This window comes from Oxyura jamaicensis, chromosome 2 (assembly GCF_011077185.1).
Source record: "Oxyura jamaicensis isolate SHBP4307 breed ruddy duck chromosome 2, BPBGC_Ojam_1.0, whole genome shotgun sequence".
Lineage (NCBI taxonomy): Eukaryota > Metazoa > Chordata > Aves > Anseriformes > Anatidae > Oxyura > Oxyura jamaicensis.
In genome coordinates this window covers 3068461-3084444 of record NC_048894.1, presented here as the reverse complement: position 1 = coordinate 3084444, position 15984 = coordinate 3068461, and the positions used below count along the sequence as shown (strand labels likewise).

At 50.9% G+C, this 15984-nt stretch overlaps 3 protein-coding genes across 5 annotated transcripts in view; 1 reads left to right on the top strand and 2 right to left on the bottom strand.

Moving 5' to 3' along the window:
• The window catches only part of CCDC13 (coiled-coil domain containing 13), a 30153-nt gene extending 24788 nt beyond the window's left edge, over positions 1 to 5365 (bottom strand). Inside the window, exons 1-3 of one of the 2 annotated variants that reach the window (XM_035319791.1) lie at positions 5230 to 5365; positions 4311 to 4534; positions 409 to 557 (exon numbers count right to left, since the gene is read on the bottom strand). In XM_035319791.1, the coding sequence (XP_035175682.1) occupies positions 409 to 557; positions 4311 to 4528 (367 nt within the window). In that variant the 5' untranslated portion in view covers positions 4529 to 4534; positions 5230 to 5365. The remainder of the gene's footprint in view (positions 1 to 408; positions 558 to 4310; positions 4535 to 5229) is intronic. The other variant, XM_035319792.1, reaches the window with a different exon arrangement.
• Positions 5366 to 5805: 440 nt separating this feature from the next.
• Positions 5806 to 9711, bottom strand: HIGD1A (HIG1 hypoxia inducible domain family member 1A). Its single transcript, XM_035319800.1, has 4 exons — positions 9601 to 9711; positions 9168 to 9296; positions 7450 to 7584; positions 5806 to 6764 (listed from the first exon to the last, which is right to left on the bottom strand). The coding sequence occupies exons 2-4, from the start codon at positions 9268 to 9270 to the stop codon at positions 6715 to 6717; spliced, it is 288 nt and encodes a 95-aa protein (XP_035175691.1). The 5' UTR covers positions 9271 to 9296; positions 9601 to 9711; the 3' UTR covers positions 5806 to 6714.
• Positions 9712 to 12249: 2538 nt separating this feature from the next.
• On the top strand, positions 12250 to 15174 carry ACKR2 (atypical chemokine receptor 2). Of its 2 annotated transcripts, XM_035319790.1 has the most exons (3): positions 12250 to 12387; positions 12878 to 12935; positions 13757 to 15174. In XM_035319790.1, the coding sequence occupies exons 1-3, from the start codon at positions 12355 to 12357 to the stop codon at positions 14878 to 14880; spliced, it is 1215 nt and encodes a 404-aa protein (XP_035175681.1). In that variant the 5' UTR covers positions 12250 to 12354; the 3' UTR covers positions 14881 to 15174. The 2 variants fall into 2 exon arrangements, with proteins under 2 accessions (XP_035175681.1, XP_035175680.1); XM_035319789.1 differs by lacking the exon at positions 12250 to 12387 and having other exon boundaries at positions 12750 to 12935.
• Positions 15175 to 15984: the final 810 nt, after the last annotated feature.

Genomic DNA, 15984 nt, shown 5'->3' with positions numbered 1-15984 from the left:
GCAAATGCCAAACAGTGTCAGCTTAGACTTTTGTAAGCCTAGGCAGCAACAAAATGTTGACTATGAGTATATTCTCAGGTATCTGTTTCCAAAATCCTGAGTCAAATGGCTTCAGCGCTGTGGCAAATCACTGCCAAGCTCAACCCCAAATCTCAGAGGCCAGGTGTTTCTCGGTTAGAAGAGCTGACTTTAAGCAGAAGCTTATTACAGGAGTGTAAATGGAGGCAAGCACAATGTGAATGAAACACTCCTTTTCAGCCTAAAGCAGGCGAAGAGATGTCACATTACTATTTCTCTGCCAGGAGGATTATTTGGCTCACGACGACTCCGTTATCCTGCCTCTATTGTCATCAGCATCAAGCAAACGCTGGAACTAACACGGTGTGAATGCAAAGCTCCTGTGGTTACCTGACAAAGCCAATCTGTCCTCCTGCATTTTTTTCTGGAGTTGCTTTATTTCAAACTCTTTCTCTTTCACCAGTTTGTACAGCCTGCAGTTCTCATCCCGGACCTCTCGAAGCTGATCCTGAAGTTGCTCGTTCTCAACTTCAAGCAACCTGGGGGAGAAGAAGTCGTAACGACGAACGTCACCATGATGTGCTTCGAAACAATGCTTCCAGAGATAAAATGGAAAGACTGTGTGCTGGATAACAGAGCTTAAATTACAAAAGCTGCTACTGGGGTTCTTTCTTTAAAAATGAACACTTCAGAGCAATTCACCAGAGGCCAATTTCCTGTGTCCTCATCCGATTTTTTTGGTATCCCACCAGGACGGACTAGCATCAGTTTGTATTGTGAATGTCACTTTTTGGAATTCATTGAAGAACAAAGAATATCAAAAAGCCCTCTGAATGGGAGGAAATGGCCTCGCTCCTCCAATTCTTTGGTACATTTAGTAACATTTATGGGTTTCATCTCTCTCAGGCATACAGAGGATGAACAACTTTAATCTCTTCGCTGTCCTCACACAATGGTTCCTCCAAATGTAAAATCTAGAAATCAGGGCCTCGGGGGCTCAACCAAACTGTGGAGACACACGCATCTACTCAAGACACCCCAGATTTATCAGAGCCCCCTGTGTGAGGCAGCAGAAACGATGCAGGGTCCTTGTCTGCGTCCCATGGGGATGCTCCCAATGTACCCTCAGGCACCCCAGATACCACCAGGCACCGAATGCAGGCAGCTGAATTGAGCCTTAGGCTGTCATTACCTGCAGGGTGACCTTGGGTAGCTACTTTGTGGTGATTTAATCGGAGTCCCACACCTTTAGCCTACACACTGAGTGCTCCAGACTGCAGCTGAAGCAGGAAGTAGGCAGCCGGAGTGATTGTAGAGGGTTGGATGTAGGCCAGTTGTTCCAGTGTATGGCTGTGCATACAAGCATAACGAGAGGGATAAAAGCATTTAGGACTAGAGTGAAGGGCCTCAAGGTGCGCCAGGGGAGGCTCAGGTTGGAAATGAGGAGACATTTCTGCTCAGAAAGAGCAGGCAGGCATTGGGACGGGTTGCCCAGGGAGGTGGTGGCGTCACCATCCCTGGGTGTTCAAGGAAAGGTTGGACGTGGTGCTTGGGGACATGGTTTGGCGGTGACATTGGTGGTAGGGGGATGTTGGACCAGATGATCTTGGAGGGCTTTTCCAGCCTTAATGATTCTGTGATTCTATAACCACAGCTGGATGTCGGCTTTCTCAATAGCCACCTGCATATTTTCTCTTCAAGTTTTAGCAAGCCTTTCGCTCAAAGTGGGCTTTAGCTGTTAAACGCACGCTCCATGTGTGCGTGTCAGAATAAACGACCCCTTAAAGCACTGTCATAAACAGCAGAGTCAATTTATAAGATGATTCACAATCTGTAATTAAGCAGTGCACGTCTGTTCCAAAGCTGCAAATCAAAGGGAGATCAAAGGCAGCCGTTTACAGAGGAGAAGAAAGCAAGCAGCAATCTAGGCAGAGAAAAGACAAAACTAAGTTATTCCCACATGTACCACTCACAGAAGTGAACAACAAAACCGGGCAGATTTAATGAGGGATACACAGAAACATTTTCAACCTTTATGGAACATGGAAAAAAAAAAACGGTTCTAAGCTCCCAGCACACCTGGTCAGCGATGTCTGCCTCCGAGCTGGCTTCCTAAAGGTAACAAATGGATGGAAATCCCAACTGCAAAGAGCTGGAGTCTCCTCTGAGAGACTTCTACGCATTACAAAGGAGGTTCTACCCAAGTGGTTCAGCAATGAAAGTCAGTGAAAAGAAACAGGCCACAGAAAGCCAACCTGTTTTACTGTAGTTCAAGGAAAGAGAGCTGGGGAAGCTTGTGAGCGAGGGCTGTGGCTGAAATTCGGTGTTTTTCCCAACTCTGTTAGGGATTCTCCACGTGATGGGGAAAAACACTTCATCTGAAATGCACCCAACAGACCAGGGAGGATAAAGCCACACAGACACACAAACGAAAACAAAAAGACAGACTGAAATGTCAGCTAAGCGCCTGCCTGAACAGAATTTGGATGCAGGAACAGAAAGATGGAAAAATGAGCTCCCGAGGCTCAGAAAGCAGAGGTAGGCAACAGCTCCTGAATTACTCAGACCTCAGTTACTGAACTGTAGGTGGCAAAGGAGCAGCCCCAGAGTTGCTGGGCCTCTCTTGTACTCTGCACCTCGCTGCACCAGGATGTTATAGGAGCTCCTAAGCCCCCCCTTACGCCCACACAAATCCACACCTGAAATGAGGGAATGAGTCTCCCTCTGCATTTAAAAAGAAAAACGATTCAAATCTCGTCACTAATCTGTACCGACTATCAGAGAAATATGCTGAAGGGACGAGGACAGCTGGCAGAGGTCAGACCAGAAGCTTACACTGGCCAATCAGCCAGCCACGGGAAGGGAGCTACGCGTGAAAAAGGGGATGGATGGTGCAAGGAGGAGAGCACCAGGTTATTTCTGGATGCTCAGCTCCCTGTTTGGTACAAACACCATGTTCCCAGAAGCACCTGAAAGTTGCAATGGCTCACTCCCAGGCTCCCTGCATCATCACAGGAGCTCTGCTGCAGCTTCTGTACTCAGGCATTCCAGGAAGCCATCTTCAGAAACAAGCTGAGCAGGGAGCTGCCCAGAGTAACACAGAAGGCAGATCAGCATTTAGGGCCCAATAAACCTTGCTTAGTGGCCTGATAAACCTTGGCAGAGGTGCCCTTTCCCACTCTGGATTCTGGGAGGGAGAACTGTCTCAAAGGTATACACCCAAGTGCATGTACCACAGCACGTCACCCTATCGTGACGCCAATAAAACAGCCTGTGGGGCTAAAGCTGTAATCTGGATCACTGAAATGACTTGAGATAAAACTACCCTTGCCCCAGAAAGTGAATTCAATTTCCAGCACAGCCCTGAAAATAGCTGTGTCAGCACAGTCGCAAGCAGTGAGCAGAAGCAGGAATTTCTTGAGCTGCCTTCGCTGCTAACACGGAGCAAATCCCAGAGTAGCCACCAGTGTGGTAAATGCAGACACCTCTGGGATGTGTCCAGTTCCAGACCTGCTCTAGTTGGTGAAAATAAATTAATTAGGTCAGGAGACACTGACCGCATCGTAGGAGGAAGATGAAGAATGATCTGAGCTGGGGTTCCAAATCTGGGCCTGTAAATTGATTTCTGCACTCAGCTCTAAAGCAAGATTCAGGAAGATCCACAGCAGAATGCCCAGTGTCCAGATAATTCAGGTACTCACCAGTGGGTGAGATAAGGCCCAAACCCTTGTCACCCCAAGATTTACAACCCTAACTTGTATATCCCTGTCATGTATCTTACCTGTGAGGCAACCCTACCTATGAGACTCTCCTATATTTCATCTTCTGTGGCTGTCTTTTAACTTATTACATAATGTCACACTGCACAGATATGTGGAGAACACTGTTCTGGGCTGCAGGACTTCGGCTTGTACCCATTAGCTGCGTGATGCTTTGCACATACTGGTCTTTGGAAATTATTGGTAAAGGAAACCTGTTTACAAGGCTACCCAGGAGCTAACCAGTAGCTCAAAGGACACTAGTGACCGTGGAGTGACTGGAGGTGGGCAGATGGCACTGAGCACATCGCCTTAACCCCTCCATCCTTCAGCTCTTCGTTTGTGAAACTCTGATAATAAAGAGCACCTAACAGTACTCTGAGGACAAACGTACTAGAGACAGTGAGAGTCTTCTCAGGCTACTGAAAGCCTAACACATGAGGACAAACCACTCTCTTACTGTGAGTTTCATAAGATCACACGCAAAACATACTTCTGTGAGCTCCTGAGGGAACAGTGCTGCTACACCTTTACCTTTTGCTGTCATCTTCAGTCACAGGTTGGTCTGTTTCAAACAGCTTTAGATCATTCGGGATGGCGAAAGTCTCCTTTGCATTGCCATTGTTAACCTTCTGACTGCTCTGCTTGTCCTTTTTCCTCTCCATTAGATTCTGCAGCTTTCTTTGCTGTTGTTCCTGAAGAGCCTTAAACTGGCTTTTAAAATGCTCCTGTGCTTTTAGCTGTGACTCCATGGTTTACTAAAAGCATCACAGGAAGGGGATGAAGAGCAACAGAGAGCAGAGATCAACATCACATTCAAAACATCCTCTTTAACAGCTGCTTCGCAGTTTTTCCACCCTGACCTTTGCAGTCTCCCTGCCACCTCCTCCTCCTCCTCTCAGCCACCGTGCTCCTCAGCCTCACGGCCTCGCTTTAAGTGCCCTTTTTTTTTTTTTTTTTTTTTTTTCCCCATAAACGGCTTTCAAACAGAAAAGCCTTCAGGTCTTTTTCACTCTAGTTTTCACATCAGGTGGAAAACCCAAGCAAACAGAGCAACCACACCATGCAGCTTCTAGTTTTACGACTAAAAGGAACGCAGGCTGGTTGTGGCTCTGGCCCATGCAGCCTTCCTCCCCTGGTTTCAAAAAAAAAAGACCCAAATCCCCCCATTTTTGGGCTAAGCTGGGATTGCCAATGAAAGATCTGTGCTTACCCTAAACACCAGCAGCGTGGCTTACAACTTTCCCTTCAATCCCCAAGCAGCCGGTGCCACCCAGCGTGACCCACCACGGAGCGGGTGCCGAGGGCCCCACCACAGCTCAGCCTCCCCTCAGAGGGGGGGTCCCCACCTGGCTGCCACCAGGGGCCTGACAAGGCCGCTCTGCCTCCTTCAGCCCACGCCTCCCTCCCTCCTAGACCTCCTCCAGACGCCCCCCCCCCCCCCCGGGCCCACCTACGCCGCCCCCCGCAGCCCCCAGACCGGCGGCGGCGGCGGCCCCGGAGCAAGGCCCGGGCCCAGGCTTTGGGCTCCCGGCTAGGCCGCGGCTTCACACGGTTGCTATAGCAACGCGCCGAAGGCCCGGACCGCGCATGCGCCCTGAGCCGGCCGCCATCTTAGCGCCCTTACCCCCCGTCCCTCGGGCCTGGAGGGCGGCCACGGCTGAGGACAGCGCCTTCTGCCCGCCCCCCTGAGGGAGGCTTGGGGGCCTCCACGTCCGCCCCGTGCCCTCTCAAGGCTTTTAAAAACCCCCATGTACCCCCCCACATCCAGTCCCCACCCCGGAGGATTTACACACAGGGGGAGCCCCACAATAAATCCACAGCCAAAACTCGACCGGCTCCTCACCTCCACTGCTCACTGCTGTTTATTTCTACCATATTTTATTCATATCACACACTGCTCTCAACAAATCACACCTGTGCAGGGCATATTTTGCTTTATTAGACCTCCTATTGTCATTAGACCTCCTGTTGTCACACTGCCACCATGGAATGTAAGCTAGTCAGAAAATCTTGCAGTTTCTTTTCCACAAATTTTGCTTCATCAACACATCTTTGTGACTGCTGTTGAGAGATTCAAGGGGTTCCTGCGTAAAATAACACTGGCGCTTTGCAGAGAAAGGTTTTACACCTCACGAAGGATGAGGGAGCTTTCCAGATTCAAACATTTTAAACCTTCTGTGGGGAATGGTACTGCAGAAGTTCGATCATACATTTTAAAAGCATTAGAACACCAAATCAAAGTGCATTTTAAATGTTACATTTAAATGTTACCCAGAAGAACACTGTAAATAAAGTTAAAAAATACAGTAATCTAAGCATCTGAAAACCTAGAGTAAAAATAGGGAGCTGGTGTCTTCATTAACAATTAATAAATATAACATTTAAATAGCTGAAACACACCACATATTTATCTTATGCCTTAAATAAAAAAATAAAATAGATGTCTATAGATATCTTGGTATTTTAGAAGTCAGTGTTACTGGAAGCTTCTAAATTACACAGCTGGAGGCTGACAAATATACAGGATAGGAAGTGACAGCAGAACATTCACAGCATTCACAATGCTATCTTACAGAGGTGGCCTCTGCCTGACAGAAGCTAGTTCAAACTTTGTCACTTTGGGCAACAGCAGCAAGAGAAGTCACCAACTGCAGGACTGAGCTAATGCTCAAGGGGAGGATAAAGTGATTGTACTCTACTATATCCCCTAAAAACTGGAATAGAGTAGTGTAAATCAAAAAGAACCAGACCCTGATACCCATTTTACCTACTATGCAATCATTTAGACTGCCAGCCTCAGGACAGCGTACCATACACAAAATAAAGGGCAATTCTCTCAAGCCACATATTTTTTTCCCCCTCAAGAACCCCTCAATATTAAGTTGATAGCTGCAGTACACAGGCCACCACCAGGACAGAGGTTTAGGTTCTTCCATTATTCCTTGGGCTTCATCACGTGCTCCCGTAGCATTGAATACAGCACACCTGCATGACAAAAAAAAAAAAACCACAGTATTCTGAAATTCTGAGCAACCAAAGTAATATTTCCCTTACTCTTTTGTTTCATTCTCTCTTTAAACAGTCATGATGAACACTAAAGAATTCTTTACAAACAGGAACTTTTCCTAGCTTGGTGGTATGCGGATCCCCAGCCAACTCTAGTTCACATTGCAGCCAAAGTGAAGCTTTGCTCTCATACCTTCTGGGAATACGGTATGGGCAAACAGTGTTTCATGGGATATAAATTCACACACACACACAGCCGAAACACTTAAATGAGACCCAGGAAACTAACTTTCCAGTGCATTAAGTTTAGAAACAGCAGCATTTACAAGGGAAAATATTAATGGCAGATGGCCTTTTTTTTTTTTTGCCTCTAATTTCAACACCTGCAGAAGAACCTCACATACTTTCCACATGTAAAAGGGATCAAAACTTCTACTCCCAAAGTGAGTGGGGTTTAATATCGAATTTATGTACTTAAACATTATGTGAACTCTAAGAAGAGTGAACAAACAGGCATAAATATTTATACATAGCAGCCTGCATGCTTCCACCCTGAGGGTTTTTAACATGTGCTTATGTTATCCACCAGCAGACGAAGAGGTGTGAGAGGGTCTCCATGACCCAGGGCACCCATGACAAGAACAACCTCCTGCTCAGCACATACCACACGTTAATGCTCCCACGACGAAGCCCTGGGCTGCCACACGCATGTGAATCAGGTGAAGCGACATTTTCATGTTCCCTCGGTGCTTCAGTCTGTACAGCCCATAGCCCACCACCGCGGCGAAGCCAGCCATCCCTGCGAAGGAAGGAAAGCATTCCTGTGAATAAAAATCACCTCCAACATCTCAGTGGCATTGATCTACCTAAACAAGAAATCCTGGGACTAAGCCTGGTTTTGTACAACGCTATTTTTGTGTAGAGGTCCCTTTTCTTCCTTCTGTTTTCACTGGAGTGCCATCTCGTTTAACAGTGGGGAGGAACAAGGATTTCCACTGGCGTTAAAACGCCAACAGCAGGAGCTCACGGTACATTCTCGGGGTGTCACAGAGTTTCCTTGATATTTTTCAGAGGGCACAAGCGCTGCTCGCTTTCTTAGAAGGAACCTCACACCGAGAACACCGCTCAGCTTCGGCCAGGACGCTCAGCGCTGCTGGTGCACGGATGCATCCTGACATACCACTTGCCTGCTGAGGATGTTATTTTGGGTCATCACATTTGGCGTGCTTTCATGGGGACAAGTTATAAGTCACTCGTCCCACACCACGGGTCTGAGGTTCAGCAACACCGCTCATTTTAGTGCTTGGACAGACCAAACACCGCCCGGGCGGTGCCAATTCCCACCACGGACACCGATGCTCTCACAGAACAGCGATGGGCAAAATATCCCAAACCCAGTCCTTTAATTCCACATTTAGGATGATTATTTACATAGCCCAAAGAAAGCTGCCAAGTTTTAAGGGCTGTGTATATTTTACTGCTGAGAACCCACACAGCTTGGCTGCATGAACAGGAGCGTGACCAGCTCCAGCTGAGAACCAAACACCCTTTCCCCGTGCGTGATTCACACTATGGCTTCATTAAATACAAATTATTTAGGGCCTTCAAGCTAGCTCTAACTCAGGCTGAGGGTAAACTCTGCCTGCAAAAAGCTGGACTCAGCGAGTCCATCGTGAGCTGCAGAACAAAGTCCTGTGACCACAGAAACCAGCAGCTATCTGCTGGCAAGGCGCAGCTCACCCCGGCTGACCCGTCCGCCCTCCATTTAAGGCGGCTGGAAATCAAACCCTGTCTCCCCTCAGAGGCAGTTCCTGATCAGAGGAAAGCTCTCAGGGCACACAGCCCTCTCCTCGAGGCTTTTTCGGGTCTCAGCAGAGAGGCTGAGGATTTTCACAGCGTCCTGAAGCCGAGGAAGCACTGAACCCAGTGGGAAAACGCGTTTGGACTATGGGATGGTAGCAGAGAGAGGTCAAACCTTCAGCAGGTGGGATGAGTTTTGGATACTTCCAGATACTTTCTGATACTTTTTGGTTTCTGTTAGCTTGAAAGTGTAGTGACCATGGAGCTCGCAGTCTCTCCAGAACAAGACACCATCCCCACCACCTACCAGGATCACCCAAACATGTTTCATTTTTAAACTCAAACTTTTTTTTCCCCTAGGTTCTGGCTTTTCAATGTAAGATGAGAGGCCTCACTGATTTCTCCCTCTCCCTGAGAGCAAACATCACCCCAGGTAGAAGCTGTTACCACATCCCAGCCCTGCCTGAGGAAGTCATTTCACAGCCATTTCCTTCTCACGGTAGGCGACTGTGTTTGCCGTATCGATTCCCCAGGAAGGTTTTGCCCACGAACGCACACTTCCCCCGCCCGGCTTCGTCTCACCGATGGGCACAAAAGGCGTCTCTTTAAATTTCCGCAGCAGCTTCGACGTCTGGCTGCTTTCCCTCTCGTACTCGGTGAACACAGATTCCTGACCGGACGACATGGTGCCTGCAAGGACGGGGAGCCTCCCTGGAGGTTTGAGAGATGAGAAGCGCAGAGAATTTGTTTGGAGAAGAGGAAATCCCCCGGGTATTGCACGGGCGGAAAACAATTCACAAGGGCTAGAGCTGAGCCCAAGCACTGCACAAAGCTGGCTTAAATCGAGGGAAATTTCGGGAAACGAGACCCTTGCGTACTAGAACAGATACGGACAGGAAAAGCCAAGCAGCAGCACGTTTCCACCACCCCAAAAACCGGGCACCGAGAGCCCCGCTCCCCCCCAAGGCTCAGCCCCAAGCCCACTCCCACTGCCCCGGGCCGGCCCCGCGCTCACCGCCCCCGCCGGGTCTCGAACCCGCGAACCCCCGGCCTGCCGCCGCTCCGCGCCCGACCTCCGGTACCGGCCGGCACCACGCCCCGCCCCCTGGCTCTTATTGGCCAACCGCGCCCCGCCCTCCCCGCTCTCATTGGTCCGTTAGACTCCGTGCCGCCGGAGAACTACAGCTCCCAGCACCCCGCGCGGCGCCCCGCTTTCCCTTGACCAATCGGCAGCACGAGGGGGGCCTCCCCTCGGCGCCATTTCGCCGCCGCTCCGCCCTCCAACTCCTTATATGGGCCAAGAGGCGGCGAGGGGCGTGACGTCACGCGGGGTGGTGCGGAGGCGCGGGGAATCCCCGGGCGGCGGGCGCGCCAAAAGGCGGCCATGTGCCTGCCTGGGGGTGTAGGTGCTCTGCAGCTAATTTTTGTTGCTGTTTTTCTTATTTTTTCTTATTTTTTATTAATTTTTGCTGCCCCAATCGGGCACCAGGCGTTCGCTCCCCAAAGCCGTGGGGGTTTGGGGGTGATCTTAGCATGTTGCTGCACCCTCAGGCTGGTTTTGCAGCTGCTGCTCCCGGGGGGGAAGGCAGACCGCTGCTTTTTCTGCAGGTTGTTTGAGTTTTTTGCTTCAGAAATGTCTCTGTTGGTGCAAAGCCACGTTTTTGACGTCAGATGGGAGTTATTTCATACAGGGCAAAGGCAGGCCCTGCCTTCCCTCCGCTTGATTTTCCTGCTAGCGAAGTCCTTTGCTACCTTTTTCCCCCTCCCCCCCGGATTTGGGCTTTGAAGCACAACTTGGTTTGCCCCCGCTTGTGTGCCAGTCTGGGGATTTTAAAGCCCAAGGACAACTTAGAAATGGTTCTGGACTTCAACAGCAGGACCCTGGAGCAAAAATCCCCTTGGATCCTGCAGATGCCTAAAACCATCCCGTAAGAGAGGGCAACTTGACCTCAATGGAGGGAAGGGGCAAAGAAACCAGATTTTTGGAGCCCCCCGCCCCATTTTTACCCCAGGAAAGGCAGAGCCCCGCTGCTGACCTGCAGCGTTTTCAGCAGCAGGAAAGCAAGCAGCCCAGCTAAGCGTTTGGTCGTACTGCTGAATTGCGCGAAGTGTGCTTCCCGTTACTGATAACCTCGTTACCTTAATTGCCAAAGCCATTAAGGCTCTGCAGAGTATAAAATGAAAAAAAAAAAAAATCTATGCAATTACTAGTTCCTGAATTGAATTAAAGCCTGGTAATAAATGGCAGCGAGGGCTGCTCTTAGCCGTGGCTGGCACAAGCACATCTAATCCCCTGCAGCTCTGAGCGATACGTGCTCGGGGGGAGAAACTCGATTAAAAACCCAAACTCACTTTGTTTTTGTTGCCGGGCTAGGGAAGCTACAGACACCTGGAGCAACTTGAGGCCATTCCCTCTGGTCCTATCACTGGTTACCTGTGAAAAGAGGCCGACCCCCAGCTCCCCACCCCTTCCTTTCAGGCAGCTGCAGAGAGCAATGAGGTCTCCCCTGAGCCTCCTCCAGAATAAACACTCGCAGTTCCCTCAACCGCTCCTCACAGGACTTGTGTCCCAGGCCCTTCACCAGCTTCGTAGCCCTTTGTAGCCATTTATTGAGGGGTTTCAGGCCTTTGCTGCTCTCCCTTTGTTTAAGAACGTTGTTAAGGAATATTATTGAAAGACCTCTGAAAGCTCAGAAAGGTCCAAAATAGAACTGGCTCAGTCCTAACCCTACACTTGTCTCATCTCAAACAGCTCCAGCAAATTCGTTTCCCTCCCCAAAAGCTGTTTTTTGTTTTTTGTTTTTGCTTTTTCCAAAAAGCCCCCATCCCTGGAGGTATTTAAGAGACGTGTGGATGCACCACGAAGGGCCGTGGTTTAGCGATGAGGCTCGGTAGGACCTGCTGCTAGGACTCGGAGATCTTGAAGGCCTTCTCCAACCTAGATGATTCCGTGATAACCTACTACCTGCAAAAATAACTGCTTATTCTGCTCCTCACCCTGTTTCCACCAGTGTGCTCCAGGGGGAAAGCTGACCAACCCCTCAGTCATGTCCTGGAGGGGCGGCACGCCCCGGCTCCATGGTGCTGGGGCCCCATCCTGGTCCCCGTCCCGTGGCGAAAGGATGCACGGAGAAGGGGGGACACTCTCGAGAACCTGACCACTGCTTTTGCGTGCCCACAGGGAAAACGATGGAGACCTGGAGGATCTTTTTGCCTGCCTTCAATTGGGATGATGGCTGGATCCGTCGAGAACATGACGGGAGTGGTATCGGCAGGCGGCACCCTGCTGCGCCGTGCCTAAACACGAGGAAAGCAGGGAGGAGGAACCTGCAGCATCCAGATTTACTGGAAAATAATTAGATTTGTTGGGGAAATAAAAACAGAGAAAAATCTACGCTGGCCAGAGATGTTTCCATCTCAGTGCCGAGAGCGAGCAGGTCGGATCCTGGCTGTGGGAGTCGGGAAGGTGCAGGGTGGACATCACCTGAAGGTCCGTCTCTCTCTTAGGCTGGGGCAGATGTTTCCAATAATTAAAGCTTTTTTTTTTTTTTTTCTGAAAAAAAATAAATCTGAAAGAACATGCTGTCACATCAGGGGTTGTTACGTAGCGAGCCTCAGGCCAACGAGGAAAACGAAGAGGAGGCTGCGTGCTGAGTAACTCTGGGAAAGGGGAAACAGAGCCAGGGCGGTTCCACTGAGCTCGTGTTTCCTGCCCATCCTCTGACACCACGGCAGGAGGTTCCTAAAGCCTGAGTCAAGCTCTGGCAGGATGGGAACTGCCCGCCGGGGAGAAGCGGCTCTCGTAAGTGTGTTTTCTCTTTTGTGCTTGGAGATAAAGCCGTGGGAGAAACCTGGGGAGGTTCCTTTTTTTCCTCCTTGAAGGCTGGCCAGCTCCAAGCGCTGGCACGCGGGCGGGCTGGGATTAATGGCACCGCTCAGCCCATGTCATTTTTGTCCGGCTGCGAGCATCAGCACAGTGCGGAGGAGGAACGACGTGGCAGGGGGGAGTAAAAAGCTGAAAGAGACCCCAAAATGGGAGCTGTGGGGAAGGGTGGGCCTGATGTGGGGTCGTCAGAGGTGCTGGGGAGTCCTGCTGGATGGGACCACGCTCAGAGCGGCCAGGCAGCTTTGGCTTCCTCCCAAGAGCCGGGGATGGGTTTAAAAAGTTCATTCCCAGGTCTTTTTTGGGTGCTGTGGCTGCTCTAATGCATGGCAGGGTGCTTGCCAAGGGCAGGGTGAGCCAGCGAGGGAGCATCGCAGCCCAGCCCAACCCAAATTTCCCTTCGTTTCAGCCGCCCCCGGGTTCCTGGGATGGTTATTTCAGCAACCCCGGACACGGGACTGCTCCAGGTACGTCCACTGCTTCCCCCCTCGCTGCTCCGCACCTGGGGCTCGGGGGGACCTTGGCCCTTTGGGGTGCTGTAGGGTGGCTGTGGGGTGAGCTGGGACCACCTCCGTGAGGTGGTTTCCATGCAGACAGCAGCGAGGCAGAGGTCTGAAACTCAGATGGAAAACGCGTGTGCTTTGGGATTGCTGGAAAAATGAGTCCCGAGGGAAACGAGGGCAGGTTTGGCCATGGCTCAAAACCTGCGTGCTCTTGGGTTTGGGGACATCTGCAGCCAGTCCTCCCTGGTTTCTGGCAGCACCCAGAGAGCAGCCTTGACTTGTAAAACCCCGTTGAGGCCTTCTACAACAAGGAGCGGTTCCTCTTCAGTGTTTTGCCTTTGGGTGCAGCCCCACCAACGTAAAGGTGCTGCTGGTGGGTCCCCTTCACCGAGAAGCGCAGTGCCGCTTGCTGGCAGCACCCCGGGTGACCCCAAAGCGGCTCACAGCAGGGTGTGGTGCTGGACTCTGCATAATTTAGGGCACGAACTTCCCCAGAAGCTCGCAGTGGTGTCAGGAGGAAGTAATGAATCACCCCAGAGGAGACCATGCTCTTAATGCGTGGGAGTGAGGAAGCCAGAATGAGTTTTTTTGGGGTATGTGCAGATGGCCGTCTCCATGCTGCATGCAAAGACCAAAGAACGTGGGACGTGGGAGAGTTACCCGGAGGTGGCAGAGATTTAAACCTATGAACTAGAGGGAAACAATCCACGCCTGCTTTTCCTGCATGGATTGGAATGATGTTTTGAAACACTGCGGTGATCTCCTTTGCTTGTCTTTTGTCTTAGGCAGCCTCATGTCGAGCTCAGCTTCCAAAGCAGCAACAACTGCTGCAGCCCTGCTGGATGCCCAAGATTACGCTGCCAATGCCAGCGACTACCCCTATGAGTACTTGGACGAGGAGGACTACGTGCAGTATAGCCTTTGCACCAAAGAAGAGGTCCTTTCCTTCAGCAGGGCGTTCTTGCCGGCATTTTACACCGGGGTGTTCCTGGTCGGCTTGGCGGGGAACCTTCTGCTCTTTGTTGTCCTCATTCTGCACGTCAGGAAGAAAAAGAAGATGACTGAGGTGTATCTGCTCAACCTGGTGGTTTCAGACTTCTTCTTGCTGCTAACCCTTCCTTTCTGGGCCCTGTACGTTTCCCAGCGAGTGACCTGGGATATGCTGTGCCCCGTCTTAAATGCCATGTACACCATGAATTTCTACAGCGGTGTCTTTCTTGTGAGCTGCATGAGTCTGGACATGTACCTGCAGATCGCTGATGCTTGCTCTCCTCGCAGCTCCACGACGCAGAGGAAATCCATCCTCGTCTTGGTGGTGGTGTGGGTCCTTTCCATCCTCCTCTCCATTCCGGATGGCCTCTTCACCACCACGAAGCATATCAACAACAAAACCATCGTGTGCACCCGTGATTATGGGCAGAAACACTTATTTTGGAAAGTTGTCTTTCAGGTCATCCAAAACGTCCTGGGCTTCCTTTTTCCCCTCCTGTTGATGGTGTTCTGCTATTCCCGCATAGCGTGCGTCCTCACCACGTCGCGGATGCCCGGCTCGAGGAGAGCCCTCTGCTTAGTCTTCGCTCTGGTGGCCGTCTTCTTCATCCTGTGGTTCCCTTTCAACATCGTCCTTATCCTCCACTCCCTGCAAGACGTTGGCGCGATCCGGAGCTGCGAGAGGAGCAGGCAGCTGGACTACGCCATTCAGATCACAGAGAGCTTGGCCTTTGTCCACTGCTGCCTCAACCCCTTGCTCTACGCTTTTGTGAAGAAGCGGTTCCGGCTGTATTTGTGGAAGATCCCGCAGGCCATCTGCAGGAGAAGTGCTTTTGTTGACATCCAGCCCTCCGAGACGAGCCCCTCTTGCAGCAGGTACACTGCCCAGATAGAAATGCTGAGTATCACAAACGCATGATAAATATTTACACAATTTACGTTATTTTTATGTCCTCCACGCTCTATTTTACTGGTCCTGGCCATGCGATGGGTCGGCGTGAGCCCACGGGGCTGCGTAGCCAGAGGTGGCAGCCTAGCACCGGCATCCAGCTGAGGAATCTCTGCGTTGGGATTGGAAAACTACGTGTGGGATTTGTTTCTGCTGTCACTGAAAGTGATAAAATGATTCAAAATGATTGCTGTAGGTTTGTGCTAGAGCAGAGGAAGCCCCTGTGAGAGGTTTGTGAGGGATTAGTGGGGGAAGGAGCGGCTTGTCTGGGTGTTGAGCGCAATCTGAACGCCCTCGGGGAAGAACAAGGGTAGGAAGGTAAGGATGGGTGTAAAACCACGATGTGAACCCTGTGCAGAGCTTCTCCCTCACAGATCCCAAAGGGGCTGGTGGAGCAGAGCCATCCCGTTACGCCCCCAGCCCATGGCGCCAGCTGGGCAGTGTTTTCGGCACACCCAGCCACCAGGCCGGGCACGGGTGGCTGGAAACCCACCCTGGGGCAGCTTCGCTTCTCCTGGCTTTTGCCATCTGCCAGGCAGACCGTGTTCATAGGATCACAGAATAATTTGGGTTGGAAGGGACCTTAAAGATTATCTAACTCCAACCAATAGACCAGGTTGGCCAAGGCCCCATCCAGCCTTGCCTTGAACACCTCCAGGGATGGGGCATCCACAGCTTCTCTGGGCAACCTGTGCCAGGGCCTCACCACCCTCTGAGTGAAGAATTTCTTCCTAATATCTAGTCTAAATCAATCCTCTTTTAGTTTAAGACCACTCCCCCGTGTCCTATAATGACCTACCCGAGTAAAGAGTCCCTCTCCATTCTTTTTATAAGCCCCCTTTTAAGTATTGAAGGGCCACAATGAGGTCTCCCTGGAGCCTTCTCTTCTCCAGGCTGAACAGCCCCAGCTCTCTCAGCCTTTTTTCACAGGAGAGGTGCTCCAGCCTCCGAGCATCTTCATGGCCTCCTCTTCGTGTTTGTGGGCTCGGCCCTTTGTCTACCAGGTCAGACTGCAGGAGGAATGAGGTGCTTTAAACGGCACTGAAACATCGCAGTCACGGAGCTGAAACCAAT

Coding starts and splice junctions, on each gene's coding strand:
- HIGD1A (XM_035319800.1), bottom strand. CDS start 9,270: ATGTCGTCCGGTCAGGAATCTGTGTTCACCGAGTACGAGAGGGAAAGC. Junction 7,585..9,167: donor GACGCCTTTTGTGCCCATCG/GTGAGACGAAGC, acceptor CTTCCTTCGCAG/GGATGGCTGGCTTCGCCGCG. Junction 6,765..7,449: donor CGTGGGAGCATTAACGTGTG/GTATGTGCTGAG, acceptor TTTGTCATGCAG/GTGTGCTGTATTCAATGCTA.
- ACKR2 (XM_035319789.1), top strand. CDS start 12,791: ATGCATGGCAGGGTGCTTGCCAAGGGCAGGGTGAGCCAGCGAGGGAGC. Junction 12,936..13,756: donor CGGACACGGGACTGCTCCAG/GTACGTCCACTG, acceptor CTTTTGTCTTAG/GCAGCCTCATGTCGAGCTCA.